Source organism: Canis lupus, chromosome 3 (genome assembly GCF_003254725.2).
Source record: "Canis lupus dingo isolate Sandy chromosome 3, ASM325472v2, whole genome shotgun sequence".
NCBI classification, from domain to species: domain Eukaryota; kingdom Metazoa; phylum Chordata; class Mammalia; order Carnivora; family Canidae; genus Canis; species Canis lupus.
In genome coordinates this window covers 60,258,447-60,275,933 of record NC_064245.1, presented here as the reverse complement: position 1 = coordinate 60,275,933, position 17,487 = coordinate 60,258,447, and the positions used below count along the sequence as shown (strand labels likewise).

Genomic DNA, 17,487 nt, shown 5'->3' with positions numbered 1-17,487 from the left:
GCACACTGAGATCATCACCCTGCAAAGTGGCAGCTTGGGACATAAAGGGTTTATTTCTTGGTTCACCAGGCAGCCTGTTGGTGTTGGGTTTGTAAACGGTTCAAGCTGCTCAGTGCGGGGCACCTGGGTGGCTCAGTGAGTTAAGCATCTGCTTTTGGCTCGGGTCATGATCTCAGGGTCCTGGGATTGAGCCCCGTGTTGGGGAGTCTGCTTCCCCCTCTCCCTAGGCCCCTCCCCCTGCCTGTGCACACACACATGCACTCTCGCTCTGTCGAAGATTGACCCTTGACCCTGGTCCCTTCTAGCTGCCTGGTCCCCATCTGAGACCAGGCTCTGCCAGCCAGGGGCCTGCTCTGTCTTCTCCTGCCCTGACATCTGGTCCCTCAGAGTGCACCGCCTTGCTGCACCCGATGGCACACACTGGTGTGCACTGATGGCTGCTGCCTTGTGCCTTGTGCATTGCGCCAGCACATCTGTGGAGTGCTGCCCCATGAGGGTGATGGTCTTAGCCATGGGCGCTCAGGTCTGTGTCCTTGCTCTTGGGGAGCAGACATTCTAGGCTCCAGTAGGGGTACACAGATGTCAGCTAGTGGAGTCATGATTTATTGGGTGGTCAATGCTGCAGGGGAAGGCAGGGCTGGGAGAGGATGAGGTGCACAGGTCAGGGCAGCCTCCTCTCTCCATGCCCTCTGTGCCTGTGCCGGACCACTCCACTTCTCTGAAGACCACACCCTCCACTGCTCTTTCTACACCTGGTCTGGTGTCTTAGGAACCCTCTGCCTTCCTCTTGTTGGTAGCGTGTTTGGAAGAGTCTGTAACAGAAAGTATAAGCCCTGTGCTGTGTATTCACTCATAACTCATTCATTCTTCAGCAATGTGGGCTGAGTGTGCACCGCGTACGTCGGTGCTGCCTGCAGGTGCACAGAGCCATAGACCTAAGGGGAGCCCCCAGCAGGGCAGGGCAGGGCCAAGGGAGCAGTGGTCATGGCACAGTGCCAATAGCTCTCCACACCAGAATAGAGTGGAGAGATCGCCCATGGCCCTCTTGGGGTTTTATTTGGCTTTCCAGCAACCAGATGCCTTTATCTGAACCCTGGTTTTTCTGGCCTGGCCTGGCCTTGTCTTTGTGCTCTGCACGCTGGCACTGTGGGCTCCCAGTGCTAAGTGGGGAGGCAGGGTGAAGTGTGGCATCCATGGAGCAGCCTGGTTCTGATCCGCTGCTTGTTGGCATCTGCACCTCAGTGAAGATCAGAGCGTAACGTCAGAGCTGGAGGGATTGGCAGCCCAGAGCCCTTTGTGGGCCACAGGTTAGGCATCCGTGTAGACGACAGCTATTGTTGAGCACCTCGTATGTGCCTGGCCCTGCTGTTGGAGACCGGGCACCTAGCAGTGAGTGCAACAGAGAGATCTCTGCTCTAGGGACTCACATGTGCTTGGGGAAGACATGAACGGACACTAGCAAGGAGAAGTCAGGTGCACCGGGGACTGTGGAGACGTCAAGGGAGTGGGCTCAGTGTGCCACACGCAGGGAGGACATCTGCAGGTGTGACAGGCTGAGACCGCGTGAAGGCTGTGGGCAGACATGGGCACAGAGAGTGGCAGTGCCATGGCTGTGAGGCAGCCTGCTGCTCAGCGACTCCTGCCGAGAACAGGTGTCTGGTGGAGGAGTCGCTGCCCTGTGCGGCAGCTGGTTGAGGGCTGCGGTAGGCATCGGTGCCACAGGGTGGTGAGCAGGAGGCAGGACCGGTAGGCCTACCCCTGCCCCTACTTTTCTTTTGTGGGGTTTCAGCATCTGTTAGGTAGTCACCCGGGCACCTGGAGCTGGTAACCCTGTACACACCCCCAGGCTGTGTGAGGACATTACCTCCTTCAGGGAGAAGGAAACCTGCACAGCATTTGCCCGCACTGGCCTGCAATGTACGCAGCAGGTGACTCATGGTCAGACGGTGGCTCTGTCTGGTTACCAAGCGCCCCACCACCACCCCACCTTATCCCTAGGCCCTCCAAGGCCCCTGGCCCACCCCCTCATTGCTCTTCTGCTCATCTCCTGCCTCACTGAACCAGCCTCCCGGCCCATCCCTTAACCCATGTTCATTCACCTCAACGTGTCAAGTGTCTGCATTGTGCTCCTGGTCATGTGGCCCTTATGGAGGTTGTAGTTGCGGGGAGGCCATGGAAAGAGAAACAGTAGGAGCACAGAGGAGGGGCTCCACTCAAGGGCTGTGGCCAGGGATGGCACCCCGAGGAGGTGAGGCATCACAGTAAGCAGTACCTGGGCACTGGCCAGCTGCTAGAATAGTTGGTGATTTTTTTTTTTTTTTTAGATTTTATTTATTTCAGAGAGAGAGAGCAAGCACATGTAAGCATGAGCAGGGGCAGAGGGAGAGGGAGAGAAGCAGGCTCCCCACTGAGCAGGGCTTGATCCCAGGACCCCGAGATCACGACCTGAGCTGAAGGCAGATGCTGCGTCGACTGAGCCACCCAGGCACCCCAGGGTGCATATTTTATTGTCTGACATGAGTCCTAGTTTTCCATGGATGTGTCTTTGTTAAGTCATGGGACACAAGGGTATGCTGTGTTTAAAACCAGGGCTCCCTGCAACAGACAGGAGCCAGCCGTTCATCCACTTAGAGTCTTCCACGGGAATTTTCAACAGAAAATGTTGGATAGATCCAAAAGGGAAAGGAATTATGCGTGTGTTTCAGTTGTTAATTATAACTTTGATTATAACTTTAATTTTTTTCTCTCTTGTGCAGGAATTCATCATACACTCCCCTGATTTTGAAGCTGCCAAATTCTGGGTGGGCAATATGGGCAAGACTGCTACCCACGCTGTGGTGTTCGCTCAGCTGTACACACCGGAGGGCCAGTGCCACGGCCTGCACCCCTTTGTGGTACAGGTGAGGTGGCTCTCGGCTGGGCAGCATCCTCTGAGCACAGGACACCCCACCCGCCTGCCCTCAAGAGGGCATCATCCAGCCCCAGGAGTAAGGGCTGCTGGGGTCAATCAACCCTGGTCTAGACCCACCATCACTCGAGGGATAGTCTTTCCATCCCTCTGGTGACCATGGCGCCAAGTTTTCAGACACTTGTCACAATCCTGGGCTTCCCAGCCACACCCTCCTATGGTTCTGAGCTGGCAGGTCTAAGACATGAAGTCCATCTTGGGGGCCTTGAGGTAGCCTGTTCCCCGGTCATGAGCAGGAAGCTACCACCAAGAGGACACCTGGTACCAATGGCTGGGCCAGGGCTTCCTGCCTTCCTACTGGGGCCCGTGTCCCGCCTGCCCAGGGCGGCTGCGGTGTCCCTGAAGCCGAGCTTCCGGAAGTTTGTCTAAGGCCTTTCTGTCTTGGCGACTGGATACTGAGTGGGAGCCCCGCTTCCCCATACCCAGACCCTATTCTGGCATTTTTGTTAAGACCTTTCTGGTGAGAGGCTCTCAGGAGAGAAGGAAGTCAGCCACGTCTTTTTTTTTGTTTTGTTTTTTTTCCCTGATTGAGGTGATATCCATATAACATACAATTAACCACTTTGAAGTGAACAATTCAGTGGCATCTGGTGTGTCCCCAGGGCTGTCCTGAGTTCCAGAACATTTTCCTGTTGAGGAGAACACCCCATGCCCCCATTGGCTCCCTGTTCCCCCTCCCCAGCCCCTGGCTACAGGTTTGCCTGTTGACATTTCATGTGGAAGGGATCCAACAGCATGACCTCTCCCATCTGGCTTCTTTCTGTAGTGTGGGTTTGAGGTCCACTCGTACTAGAGCAGCTGCCAGAACTTCCTTGCTTTCCGAGGCTGAATAATCAATCCATTGCATGGATGGACCCCGATGTGCATATCCACTTGCCTGTCGGTGGACGTTCGGGTTGTTTTCATCTCTGGGCTGTGGTGAACAGTGCTCTGAACGCTCACGAGCAGGTGTCTGCTAAAACACTCTTTCGGTCTTTGGGGCATCGGCCCGGGCCTGGACTTGTGGAGTCCTCTGGTCATGCTGTGTTTAACTTTTTGAGGAACCACCGTACCACTTCCCACAGTTCCCGCCACTCTGTATTCTCTGGGTTCTTCTGGACCCTCACCAATATATATTTTCCTTTTTTTTTTTCTTTAAACAAGCACCCATATGGGCAGTGTTAGTATTTGTTCTGTCTTGATTTGCATTTTCGTAGAACCCAAATGGTGTTGAGCTCTTCGTGTGCCAGTTGGCCATGTATGTATTTTCTTTGGAGAAACACCTGTTCAAGTCCCTTGCCCTGTGGAAATAGTCCCGCTCCCCCCCTTCTAAGGGAAAGGCAAAGTTGTTTGCTCAGAGCTGGCCGCAGTCCCTGGGGAGGCTGGGGCAGTCACCGAGCCTGTTCAGGGGAGCAGGCTGGCTCTGAGAGGTTGGTCCTGGGCTGGCAGCAGGACACATGAGAGGGAAGCCGGCAGTTATAGATCAAGCCCTGGCCTGTGGCCCCGGTTCTTGCTTGGCTTCTTGCATTGCAGGGCACGGTCACAGTCACAGTTCTCCCGTCATGTGGCTGGTCCAGTGCCTCTCTGGACTGGGTGGCTCATCTTCTGGTTGTTGAGTTCTGAGAGCTCTTTGTGCATCCTGGAGACTCACCCCTCATCCGAGAGATGATTTTTCTCTTGTCCCAGAGGTCTTCTTTGCATTTTCTCATTTGTGTCCTTTGAGACACAAAGGGTTTTAATTTCAGTGATGACCAGTGGGTCCCTTTCTCCTCATTGCTCATGTGCTTATTTTCGATTCACATTCGAGTCCCCGCATGCAGACCAGAAATCACTTGTCATTATGTCAGGCTTCCATGTGATGCTGCTCTGAGTACAGACTTGTACCTGGATGGGCCTCTTGTGGGGATTGGGCTAGGATTCAGCTTCATTCAGGCTTCCCGGCCCTCACTTCAGAGAGCCGTGCTGTTGCTGACTCTCCGGCGGGACCATGTCACCCCTCCATCCAGCGGAGCATTTCTGTGTGCCTCGTGTGCACCTAGCGAGGTCTTGTGGGTGCCGTGCTTCCCTGTCACCATCAAGGAAGAGGGCCTGAAACAGGGAATCACTAAGCTACTCAGAGTTATGATGCATGCAACAGGGTGTAGCCATCTGGTGGAGGGGTGTGATTTTTCTCAGGTTTGTTTTCTTATGTCCAGTTGGCAGGCCTCACAAACTGTAAATGTACACGGTCAAATTTGAGATCAGTATGACCTTAACTAATTCCATTCTGGGCATTAGTCTGCTCCCTTTCCTTGATGGGGAGGTTAGTGTGGAATTTGTGGTGACGGTGTGGCCATTGATTCCCATGTGAACTGGGCCTTGCCCCCGCGCTGTTTTTCTGTGCAGCTCCTCAAAAAGCACCAACTTCTTTTCTTTTTCTTTTCTTTTCTTTTATATTTTTTAAAGATTTTATTTTTTTATTCATGAGAGACACACAGAGAGAGGCAGAGACATGGGCAGAAGGAGAAGCAGGCTCCATGCAGGGCGCCTGATGTGGGACTTGATCCCAGACCCTGGGATCACAACCTGAGCCAAAGGTAGACGCTTAACGGCTGAGCCACCCCGGCGTCCCCAACTAGTTTTCTTTTAGTGCGTCTTCTCTCCGTGTGTACTTTCTTTCCAACTTTTTTCAATTTCAAATCATTATGAAAAGTTAACATCTGAATCTTCACCAGGCCTTACTGAAATAGACAAGGAAGGGGAAAGAGCATTTACATGTGGACTTCAGCCTTTGTTTTATCTGAAATACTGTTATCATGGCATTCAATCCAATCAGATGGTTGTTCCACCAAAATCAACAAAAGCAAGCGATTCCACAGTTAGCTAAACTCCGAATAGCATGAACTCAGTATATTTCCTTAAAGCAGAGTTTCTTGCCAGGGCAGTGGACGTTTGGGCTGGGTCAGCCTCTTGTGATGGGGCCAAGCCCCATGTAGTGGGATGCGCTCCACCCACTCATGCCCAGGGTGCCCTCCAGCCAGAACAGCCGGATGCTCTCAGACATGACACCTGTCCCCAGCGGGAGGGGACGGTGCAGGCTCACACCCGGTTGGGAGTCACGACTCTACTGGTGTTCTCGGGTGCAGCCCTGTATCCCTGGCGTGGAGCTCCCATGGTGAGGAACCATTTGCTAGCTACGTCTAGTGCCTGAGTAAGTGCTCCTTCCCCACTTTGGGAGCAGAGATCTGTGGGGCTAATGTCAGGCCATGTCTCCTCCAGCATGCATGTGCACGGGTGTGTGGTCATGGCCCTGGTCCAGTGACAACCTGAAGGTGACCTTCCTGCTGGCCTCGAGGCTGCAGGACTCCTCGGCTCCCATGCTGGTCACCGGGCACTGCCACAGTGAGACGGCACCACAGAGTGGGAGGCTGGATCTCTGACATCAGTGTGGCCAGCTCCCCGCCCCCAGGCTCCAGGGGACAGTCCACTTGTCCAGCCCTGGTGGCTGCCGGGTCCCTGGGCTGGGGCTACATCCTGTCTCTTAGAGGACACTTGTCATTGGATTTAGAGCCCACTGTGGTGATCTGGGAGGACCTTGTCTGCAGATCCTTGGCTTAATTATAGTTGCAAAAACCCTGGCTCTTTAAGGTCACGTTTTTGAGGGACACAGTTTACCCTCTTTCCCCTCACAGATATAGGAAGGGAGCCTGGGGCTCAGTCACGGGGTTTTTTAATTGTGTTCTTTTTCATTTCTGTGAGGTGCTAATGGCTGCCACTTGTTGTCTTCCATGTTTTGTACAGATTCGGAACCCCAAGACCCTTCTTCCTATGCCGGGGGTGATGATTGGCGACATGGGGAAGAAGCTGGGACTGAATGGTATAGACAACGGGTGAGTGTGTGCCCTGACCTCAACGGGTCCCGTGTTCTCTGCGGGGTTGCCACTCGGGGCCACTCACTCAGGTCCTGGGGCCCTGCTGATGCCAGCCCATGAGCCCTCCGAGTCCCTTAGTGCTGTCCCCTCCTAGACGCCTGTGGGGCAGGGAACACGTGACGGGGACACACGCCTCATCTGCCACTTGAGAGCCGCGTCACATGCACACCCCCTGTCACACACACTCCATGTCACTCCCTGTGCACACACACCTGTCACACACCCCATGTCACACACACACCCTGTGTCTCATATGTTCCATGTCACACCCTGTGCACATACACCCTATGTCACACACACCCTGTCTCACATCCCGCATCTCACAAACCCCTTGTCATACACACACCCTGTGTCACACACACACCATTGTCATACATACCCCATGTCACACATACCGATGTCATATACACTCCATGTCATACCCTGTACATACACACCCCGCATCACACATACTCTGCATCACACATACCCTGCATCACACACCCTTATAACACATACCTGTGTCATACACCCCACACCACACACACACCCCGTGCCACACACACCCACCACATACACCCTACCCTGTCTCACACATCTGTGTCATACCCTGCATCACACATACCGTGTGTCACACACCCTCATAACACACACCTGTATCACACCCCTGCACCACACATACCCCACACCACACACACCCCACACACCTCACACCACATACACCCTATCCTGTGTCACACCCTGCATCACATATACCCTGTCACACACCCATGTCACACACTCCACACCCCACACACCCGTGTGTCACACACATACCCTGTGTCACACTGTCACACACCGTGTCACACCCGTGTCACACACACCCCACATCACACATACGTGTGTTATACACACTGTTTCACATACATTGTTTCACACATACATGTCATGCATACACATCTTGTCACACACACCCCATGTTATGCCTCCATGTCTCTCTCTCTCTCTCACACACACACACACACACACACACACACACACACACACTGGCCTCGCTGCCATCTGACTGTTTCTAGGACAGCATTTGTAGTTTGCATGTGCTCAAAAGAGAATATGTGGGGGTTTGCTCTCAGTTAAGCTTGGTGAATCCTTTCATGGGTATAAACCCCTTGAGACCTGTTCTGTCTCCATGCCGTAAGAACGAGGGAAGATTTTCCATTCCTTAAAAAAGGTACTTTGAGTTTGCTGAGTTGTGCTTGGAGAAGCATTCCTCAGCTTCCGAGTAATAGTCTCGAACACTCTGGGGGTACTGGCATCCAGTGTATTCTTGAAAGTGGCTGTGTGGGCTCACGGCCTGGGGGGCCTCCACTGCGGCCAGTCAGAGCGGCCCCATGGAGGTTCAGGTGCTGCAGCCGCTCCTGGGCAGTGCCTCAGCTGCTCCCAGCCAGACCTGTGGAGGAGCTGGTCTGCAGCCGACCCTGGTTTCATACTTGGGAGGGCGACCTGCAGAGGTTGGCCTCTCGCCTGGATGCTGGCGGGGGCCTGGTGGCCGGCTGTGCCTTCTTGCCCAGCAGATCCCCTAGATGTTCCCCAAGGAATGTGGGACGGGGCTGTTGCCAGCGGCCCTGCACCCAGCCCTGGGTCTCTGCTCTTCCCTGGGAGACCTGGACAGTGTGCTGCGTCTTTCCCCCAAGGCTGGCCCTGCATGCAGGGGTGGTGGAGAGACCCGTGGTACCCAGGGCACGATGTCTTGCCTGCTGTCAACCCACTATACGGCTCTTAGCAAGCATCTTTCAAGTGTCAGGCCCAATGGCTCTATAACAAAGGGTCAGTAAGGCCCATAGAAACTGCCAACCAGAAGGAGGTGGCTCAGTGAGATTGTGGACAGTGAGCAGTCACCACAGAATGGATTCACATGGTAGTGGTGCCAGGGGACCACCAGTTACCTGCTGCAGGGCGGAGTGAGAGGAGAATTGTGACAGGCCTCTGGAGGATGTAGTGGCACTCTGAGAGACATGCCTCAGATCATGGGGCAGCCTGGCCCATTGGAGGGTCCTGGCAGGTGCTACCTGGTTGGAGGCTGGGAGGCAGGTGGGGCTGCTGGAGCAGTAGGCCAGGCCCCATCTGAGAGCTTCCACATCATTCTGGGGCTGGAGGGCGGATGGGTCGAAGGGATGTGCTCAGGTTCTCATCATTCTGATCAGCAGTTGGAAAGTCCTGTGCTTCTCTGCAAGGGATGTGGTCTGCACAGAGCCCGGGGACGATTATTGCAGTGAACTGGACCAGAGGGAGTGGCAGCTGAGTGAACACAGGTGGAGCAGGGTGGGGGTCAGGACCCCGTTTGGGCAGAGCTGGTGCCCGGCTTTGATGGGGTGCCTGGCCCCATCTTGGGGGTGCCCACAGTTCTGGCTGGAGTTAGGGTAAGCAAAGAGGGATGGCTCCCCACTCAGGCTTGGTGACGCTGTGCTCCCCACCATGGCCTCTTATGGGTCAAAAGAGCTTTCTGGATGACACTGAAAATGCGCTTGGTAATCAGATAAGTTGCTGTGTGATCTGTTGAGATTTCTAAGGCGGTTTGGGGTTTTTGCTCAGTGTATGTAACATCCATACCTTTGTATAACCTGGTCCCTTAGACTATTATGAAGTAGGTTTTCTCAACCTGACAGCTCTAAAGGATACCTTCTATTGCTAATGCGTAAGTGATCTATAATGACATGTGTGGGCCTCTATTCTTCTTAGCTTTCTAAAAGAAATGAATTCACATGCCTTCTGAGCATGGGTACAATAACACGGTTCTGTTGCTTAACATGAGAGTTTTAAAATCTTAGTTTGCTGGTTTTTCATATCATATTGTGGATCCTGGTATAAGACTTAAGGGTAAGAACCAGAGATTCTAATCTTTAAAAAAGTAATTTCCCTCCTTTTCTGACTAACCAGCTTTGTCCCAGCAGCATGAGGGCACCTGGCCTCGTGATTACCAGTAGATGGTCATTTGCTTCCGCACAGAGCCCCACCGCATACAGATCACGGTTTTTTTGTTTGTTTGTTTTATTTATTTTTTTTACTACTTTTTTTAAAAAAGATTTTATTTATTTATTTGAGATAGCAAGATCGAGAGAGCACAAGTAAGGGAGGGCAGAGGGAGAGGGAGAAGCAAACTCCCCACTGAGCAGGGAGCCCGACACGGGGACTCGATCTCAGAACCCTGAGACCATGTCCTGAGCAGAAGGCAGACACTTAGCCCTCTGAGCCACCCAGTCACCCTCTGAATCTACTTTTTAAATAGAAAAATGTGTTGAAATTTCCTGCCCTTAGTGACTTTTCTTGTTTTCTCTTTTGGGAAGGGAGATTGTCACCCTTTTAGCTTTCTTTTGCTTTTTATCTGTCAGGTTTCTGCAGGGAGAGTAGATAAGCCCCAGGGCCAGAGCCCAGTTTAACCAGAAGTCCTGCTGTGTCTCTGCACAGATTTGCCATGTTCCACAAGGTTAGAATTCCTCGCCAAGACCTTCTGAACCGGAATGGAGAGGTCACCCTCGAGGGTACCTACGTCACCCCCTTTAAGGTACAGGTATCTCCAGATGGAGAAGTTTACAGGTGGAAAGTGCTGCATAGGACACTCCCCAGGCCTCCAAGGAGTCCCACCACCCTTGCTGGGCTGGCTGGCAGCAAATTTCTTCTAGTTCATGTTCCAGTACCCCCAACAAGGAAGGTGTCACTTAGGTCAGCTGCACCCTCTGGTGCCTGGGCATGATGACAGATGCTGGCCAACAGCTGCCCATGGATGTCCACTCCTCTGCCCACCTCACCCCCCCACCCAGCTCTCCCGGGTTAGTTAGGGAGGCTGGCCCTATTGCTGCTGTTTCCCCTAAAGAGCTTGAGGGCATCGGTTGTGTGATGAAATATCCAAATGGGGCGACAATGTTGTCTGGTGTCCGGGGCTCATCACATCCCTAAATTCTTTGGAGGGTTAGACGCACGATGGCCATGGCCCATGTTGGAGCAGCTGGTCACCTCCTAGGTCCTGAGCTCACAGCTGAGGTGGCTGCATCCCCAGGAGCACATGAGCCTCAGAGGACTCTGTCCCACAACATACACCCACCTGATCAGAGTTGGAACAGCTCAGTTGGAAGCAAGCATGATAGAGATGCTAGGGACGAGGAGAAAAGTCGGCAACATGGAGCCAGAGTCTCTTACCAATGGGAATAGTAGTGTCAGCCATTCATCAGAAGCCAGTAGGAAAATGAAGGAGCAGAAGGCATACAGCAGAGGGGATGAGCGTCACGGGGGACGGGCTGGAGGCTAGAGGCTGGAAGGCCCGAGAGAGGGGTCCTCAGCACATAGGAGAGGCTGCAGCAGAGTGAGAGGAGGGGAAGGGAGCAGTAAGGAAGAGGAATGTCCACGTGAAGGAAGGGAAGAAGACCCAATGGACGGCCCGTGAAGCCCTGGGGAGAAGTCGGGTGAGTGCTCGCTGCAAACACACTGTAGAGAAATGAAAACATTTCACAGAAAAACAGATGAGATCCTCCAGAAAGAGGGTGCGGGCTTGACTCCCACAGAGTAGAACTCTCTGAGCCTTCAGATTTCCCCAGCGATGATCCATCCAACTGTCATTTTTGTGTCAGGGTGTTGTAAACGTTCTCCGGCTCACTGGGGTTTGCAGGGTTGCCACACAAATACCACAGGGGATAGGACTTTGGAAGAGAAGTCCAAATAGTAAAAGAAATGAAGGCAGGAGAGGCAGTGGGAGGTGAGGGAGGCCGGGATGGCAAGATCAGTTAAGGCTGGAAGCTGGGTGCTCCCAGGGCACCACTGCTGTAGAAAATCGTGCCCAAGGCCCTGAGGTTGGCGACAGGAGATTAACACAAATGCATGTGAGGCTACCATCTATCATAAAAGAACACAGCCAGTGACCGTCACAGCCCTCAGGAAGGTTGTCTTCTGTGCGGAAGGAGGAATTCCAGAGGAATGGGGGTCATGGGAACAGAATGTTGGCACTAGCACAGCCAGACTGTGTCCTACTTGAGAGGCCAGGAGCCTGTGGTTCCCACACAGGGTGTGGATTCGTGTGGCCCTATCCCTCCTGCCTGCTGCCTCCATAGCAGAGCATCCCCTGAATGTCCCCTGCTATTGCCATCTACAACTCAGACACTGTAGCCCTGGCCTGGAAGTCTGGGTCGGGGGCGCCCTTAGGGGTGGGCCTGGCAGCCGGGCCCTGTGGTCATTGCAGGAGTGTCCCCGAGGTGGCCCAGCTGCCCTGCTCATGCTCACCATGTGCTTTTCTTCCATAGGATGACCGGCAGCGCTTCGGAGCATCCCTGGGCACCTTGTCCATGGGCCGGGTCGCCATTGTGGGCATGTCCACCGTGAACTTAAAGCTGGCTGTCTCTATAGCACTTCGTTTCTCGGCCACTCGGTGTCAGTTTGGGCCATCAGATGAGGAGGAAGTCCCAGTGCTGGAGTATCAGATGCAGGTACTGGTTTGGCCAAGTCCAGCCACCAGTCCCGCCTGTGAGGATGTGCACATGCTCTGCTGGGTGCTGCCTTTTGCTTCCCGGGGGCAGGTCAGACCTCAGGCTGCTCATGGACCAGCTGAAAGCGGAGCTTAGCAGCTGGGCAGCAGACTTCTTGTCAGTGGGTCCTCCTGAAAAGGAGTGTGTACAGGAGCCAAAATAAGGGCCTTGGAGGAAGCACGTTCTGGTGAGGGGCTCACTCCATTTGTATCTGAGGGCACTGCAGGCTCCACATGTCCAGGGCCATGCTCTGATGGTTCACAACGTCCCTCAGACATGACCCCCTATGGGAATAATCAGCCACAGCAGCTGGGCATTCAAGCTGTTCATTGTGACATCACCCAGTAGCAGGAGGGACACTCGTCCTGCTGTTCCTCAGGAGAGAGGCACCCTGGGATGGCAAAAGGGGATCCCAGGTGGCAACACCAATAATAAGCTCCTTAGTTCCTGGCAAAGGGAGATAAATTTTATCCTGGAGAATACTCATGGTGCTTGTATGCTATCAGCCCTTCCTCACACGCCTGGACTTTATGACTTCCTGACACTCCTTCTTCACATGCTTGGCCTTCCCACTTCCTCATTCCCTTCGCCTTCCTGACTTCTTCACACACCTGGCCTCACCTGGGTCTTCCTCACACATGGAAGCTTCGGGACTTCCTCACACACCTGGCCTCACCCCTTCCTCACACACTTGTCTTTCACCTGGTGGGCTAGGGTTGCAGTTCCCAGGTCACAGCGGGGGGCATCACGGGTCAAACAGGGGGCTCCTTCTGAGTTCAATAGCAAGTCTGACCTGGTCTTGGCCCAAGCTCTGTGTAAGCACAGGCGTGTCCGAGTGAGAGCTGGAAGGAACCATAACAGAATCCCAGTTTCTTTTAACATTTTTTATCATGGCTGGGAGCCTGTTTTAATAACAAATAAATGAGAAGAAGCAGAATATCTGGTTCGTGACTGTGGCGCATATTGTCCCCTCCACCATGAATCCCACGTCCTTCGTGAGGTCAGTGCACCTGACTGCCTGGACGCAGCGCTTAGGCTCCTGCCCCAGCTCCACCGTGCTGTCTGTGTGCCCTTGGGCAAGGCACTTAACCTCTCTGCGTTCTGACTAGCTCGTTAATAAATTAGAGCTGATGATAATACCTCTTTGTGGGGCGGTTGTGAGGATTAAATACACCAATCCATGGAAACCAGTTGGCAGGGCATCTGGCACCCGGCACTCAGTAAGCGATGGATGGCGGTGGTGTTGATGGTGGTGGTGATAACTTCCTTTCCTGCTTTTTCCTCAACACCCCCCCTTCCATCCATGTAGCAGTGGATGTACAAGAGACCTCGTCCCTGCCTTGGGGGGACTTCTAGTTCCCTGTGAGCCTCAGTTTCCCCATGTGGCTGAGGGGTGGTTGCTTGATCCTTGGTAGGCACACAGAGCACAAGCTATAAAGTGTCTAGCCCTGCGTGCCAGTGCAGTCGGCTGGCTTCCTCAGTTGTAGGTGGCTGATCATCACTGTTCCAATAACATGGTATACGGGAAGCAGCACCTGTGGGCAAGACTGTGGGGTGATGGGAGGGACTGGCTGGGTTGGAAGCGCATCAGGGCAGAGGGCCTCCTGGCTGTGGCAGCAAGATCCTGCTGTTGCTGACCTGTTGCCCCTGGACTCTGCCCTGGTCATCATTGCCGTCGGGCATCCGGAGGGGCTGGTTCTCTGCGGGGAGGGGGAGCATGTTCTCTGCAAGGCAGGGTGGGCTCCCCGCGGGGGAGGGGGTGGGCTCCCACGAGGATGTGTGGTGTGGTAATGTGAGGGTCTTCTTAATTGTAGCAATGGCGCTTGCTCCCCTATCTGGCGGCCGTCTATGCCTTAGACCACTTTTCTAAATCACTCTTCCTGGACTTGGTGGACCTTCAGCAGGGCCTCATGGGGAAAGACCAGAGTGCCAGGCAGGTGAGATGACGCCCTTATTGCCCTCCGCCCCACCCCCCCCCCGCCCTCCCGCAGTGTTCATCATCATTGACTCTCACTGATGTTGATCGGCACAGACTCAGCCTGTCTTTCAAAATAACGCCCGTCGTCCGTGGTGGCTTTGTGGGGTTGCCGGGCCACTTCCTGAGCTGTGTCTGCCCACCCGGGCCTCGTGGAACCCTCACTGATCTGGACAGCGCGGGCATGTGTCCATGTTCCCAGCTCTCAGGGATGTGCTGACGTGACTCCGACTCCAGGCTGTGAGCTCAGCTGTCCTCCTCCTTTTGAGAACATGATGATTTGGCAGATTGCACATTACCGGCTCCTCAGTAGATTTCACGGTTCTGATCCTTTCGTAAACAACCCTCTAAAGGTCTGAATCCAGCTGACTGGATTTGAATTGACAGTCAAGGATTTATGCCAGAAATGAGTGTGCACTGAGCTCGGCAGCTATGTAGACTCATCCTTGGCTGATCCCTGTGTAAACGGCTTACAACCGCCTTTCCATGGCCCTGCATGTTGCCTCCTGGGCATGAGTAAAATGAATCACAAGGAATGTGTCTGAAAACAAATCAGAAATACTGCAGATCGGTGTTATGTACAACACCCTAAAAGGCCTGTATTGAATTAGCACGTTTTGGAATACTCAGCGCAAACATCCGGGGGTGGGGGTGGGTGGGTGGTGGGTGGTGTGGAGGCCGCCAGCAGGGTGCACTGCTCAGCAGCACACAGGTCCACGGGAACGCAGGGATTAAACATGTTTTTCCCCAGCGTGAGTCACTGAGACTTTTGCCAGCTGACATTGGAATCGTTCTCCTATTAATAATGTAATAAAGTGTAGTAAGCATGCTATATTCCTTCTGAAACTCAGTGCTTAACTGAGGCACAGTGGGACCTAGACATGGTCCTTATTTCACACCAAAAACACCAGTAACAGGGATCATCTTATTCAGCAGGTGTGCATGTCTCTTTTTCTTTATTGTACCTGTTAAATGTTAAGTAGAAGCAAAAGGATATCATGAGACATGTGAGGCCCGGGGCCGCTGGCCAGGGATAGCCTTGCAGCGTCAACTAGAAATCGCATCACCTGCGCAGTCTCTTGGGACATGGTCCCCACCCTCACCTCTCCTCGGAGGGGAGCCCTACCTCCACCTCCTGTCTGGTTTCTTGCTTTTCTTTCTCCCACTGCTTGGTTTCAGTTTCATGAGCTTCGCATAAACCGTATAACGTGTACTCTCTGCTTCTATGCTCTGCGTTTGCGATCGTCCTTACGCCCTGGCGTTTGTTTGCTGCACAGAACTCTCTGGTCCATCCGTTTTTGTGGCTGTGAAACTGCTTATGGCACAATGTCTCCACTCTGAGATGAATCCTTGCTTTTTAAGCTAAAATTGTTTTTTTTTTTTCTCCTGCAGTTGTCAGGTGTCCTGGATAAGACTAGAGGGGACACGAGCCTTTGACGCTAGGGGTGAATTGACCTTTGACCTCTGGTGTCAGAGCCTCTTTTCACCTGTTTTTGTTGGACTTCCTCTCTTAAGGCAGAGCTCGGACGTGAGATCCATGCCTTGGTGTCGGCCAGCAAGCCCCTGGCCTCATGGACTGCCCAGAAGGGAATTCAGGAATGCCGGGAGGCGTGTGGAGGACATGGCTATCTGGCTGGTAGGTTTTGAAGCATTTCTTGGGTTTTCTGTCTATAGCTCTACTTTTGACTCAAGGGGTCAGTAGGCGACTGCCTGTAGGCCAAAGTCAGCCACCACTGGTTTTTGCGAATAAAGTTTTATTAGAATGTGGCTGCACCCGTTCGTTCATGAATCTTCTGTGGCCATGTTTGCATGACAACCAGGGTCGAGTCATCTCCATCAAGCCTAAAATGTTCACTGTCTGGGCTTTTCCCAAAGCAGGTTTGCCAGCCCACTGCCCTAGACAGATGCCCCCGCGTCTGGCTCACGTTCCTTGGCCTCCGTCTGGGGATAAGGAACAGTGGGGAGACTATGTGAAGGAGCCCCCCAGAAACCAGAGCAGACAGTAGATACTCTGTTCATTTGAATTGTAACCGTTTGGTGAACAACTTGGCAGTAAACTGGCACCAGGTCTTATTTGGGTGAAAAAAAAACTTAGAAAAAGAGAGTTAGTTTTTATTGGCATTGGCTCTTATTTGGGCAGCTGGTTTGTGGTGAAGAGAGTGGGCCGCCAACAGCCGGGGACCAACTCCTGCTCTGCCACTCACTAGCTGCACCTGGGCCAGCTAACCTCGCTGTGCCTCGGTTTCCTGACCTGTAAAACGAGGACGATGGCAGTATACCACAACACAGGGTCCTGCCTCGGCCAGCACCGTGTAGGGCATGTGGCACGTGGCCAGTGGCCTCTCATTTGTGGTAATTGTCAGAGTGTTCAGTGTTCAGGACACGTCCCGTGTGCTGGTGTTCAGTAAGTGATTGGTAAAACGTAGTTATCCAGAGAAGGCTCCACACGCATTCCGAACAACAGAATCGGCAACAACCTTGTTTTCAAGCTGATAACCTCTGCAAAAGCATTTTAGGCTCTTGCCTAAATCATTACAGTGATGGTCTGTGGCTCATTACGTGCTTTCAGTGAGGATCTGCTCCAGTTACTTGTCACGCAGGCGGCCAGCAGTGGTTGCTGGGCTCCCACCACGCTCTGCCTCCCCGTTACCCATTGACGAACGGGTGACTGCGGTGGCGCCCACGTCACTTACACATCTTGTCCTCTGGGCAGTGCTCTATAGTTTCTGTTTGTTGTCACAGCTCCTAGAGACACCATAAATAGTTTGCTTTGTTGGGCTTGAAATAGAATAATGAAAGGGAATCTGTAGCCCCTCAGACAACATAAACAACTGAGTCAGGTGTCAGGGTACAAATGCTGGGCTGAAACTAGCAAAACCCAGCTCAGTGGGGTACGTGTAATGGGGCTCTGCCTAGGTTTAATATCAATTGTGAATTGTTTCAAATTGTTTCTTTGTGGTCATGCCCAGCTGTTTCTGTAGAGTGGTCTGTAGGGAGTTGGGGGGGAAACGATCAGGTGTTCCAGGGGACCACAAGCCCCATGTCTGCTGCAGAACATCTTACACCCTCTCAGGCTCTGTTCCCAGCAGCATGTGAGCATGGGAGTCCCACTCCTCTTCCCTCCACTCATCCTGTCCCACCAGCCTCGCATGTGGTGAGGATGGAGACCCAGACAACGGCGTCTAG

General features: G+C 53.2%; 1 protein-coding gene and 1 long non-coding RNA gene across 4 annotated transcripts in view; one reads left to right on the top strand and one right to left on the bottom strand.

Moving 5' to 3' along the window:
* The window catches only part of ACOX3 (acyl-CoA oxidase 3, pristanoyl), a 54,262-nt gene that overhangs the window by 15,754 nt on the left and 21,021 nt on the right, over window positions 1-17,487 (top strand). For all 3 annotated transcript variants that reach the window (XM_025436872.3, XM_025436871.3, XM_025436874.3), the window contains exons 6-11: window positions 2,757-2,900; window positions 6,728-6,816; window positions 10,282-10,378; window positions 12,105-12,287; window positions 14,141-14,263; window positions 15,817-15,937. In XM_025436872.3, coding sequence (XP_025292657.3) covers window positions 2,757-2,900; window positions 6,728-6,816; window positions 10,282-10,378; window positions 12,105-12,287; window positions 14,141-14,263; window positions 15,817-15,937 — 757 coding nt within the window. The remainder of the gene's footprint in view (window positions 1-2,756; window positions 2,901-6,727; window positions 6,817-10,281; window positions 10,379-12,104; window positions 12,288-14,140; window positions 14,264-15,816; window positions 15,938-17,487) is intronic.
* Window positions 11,007-12,221, bottom strand: LOC112653072 (uncharacterized). Its single transcript, XR_003131909.3, has 2 exons — window positions 12,085-12,221; window positions 11,007-11,163 (listed from the first exon to the last, which is right to left on the bottom strand). It is a non-coding gene; the product is annotated as an uncharacterized LOC112653072 (long non-coding RNA).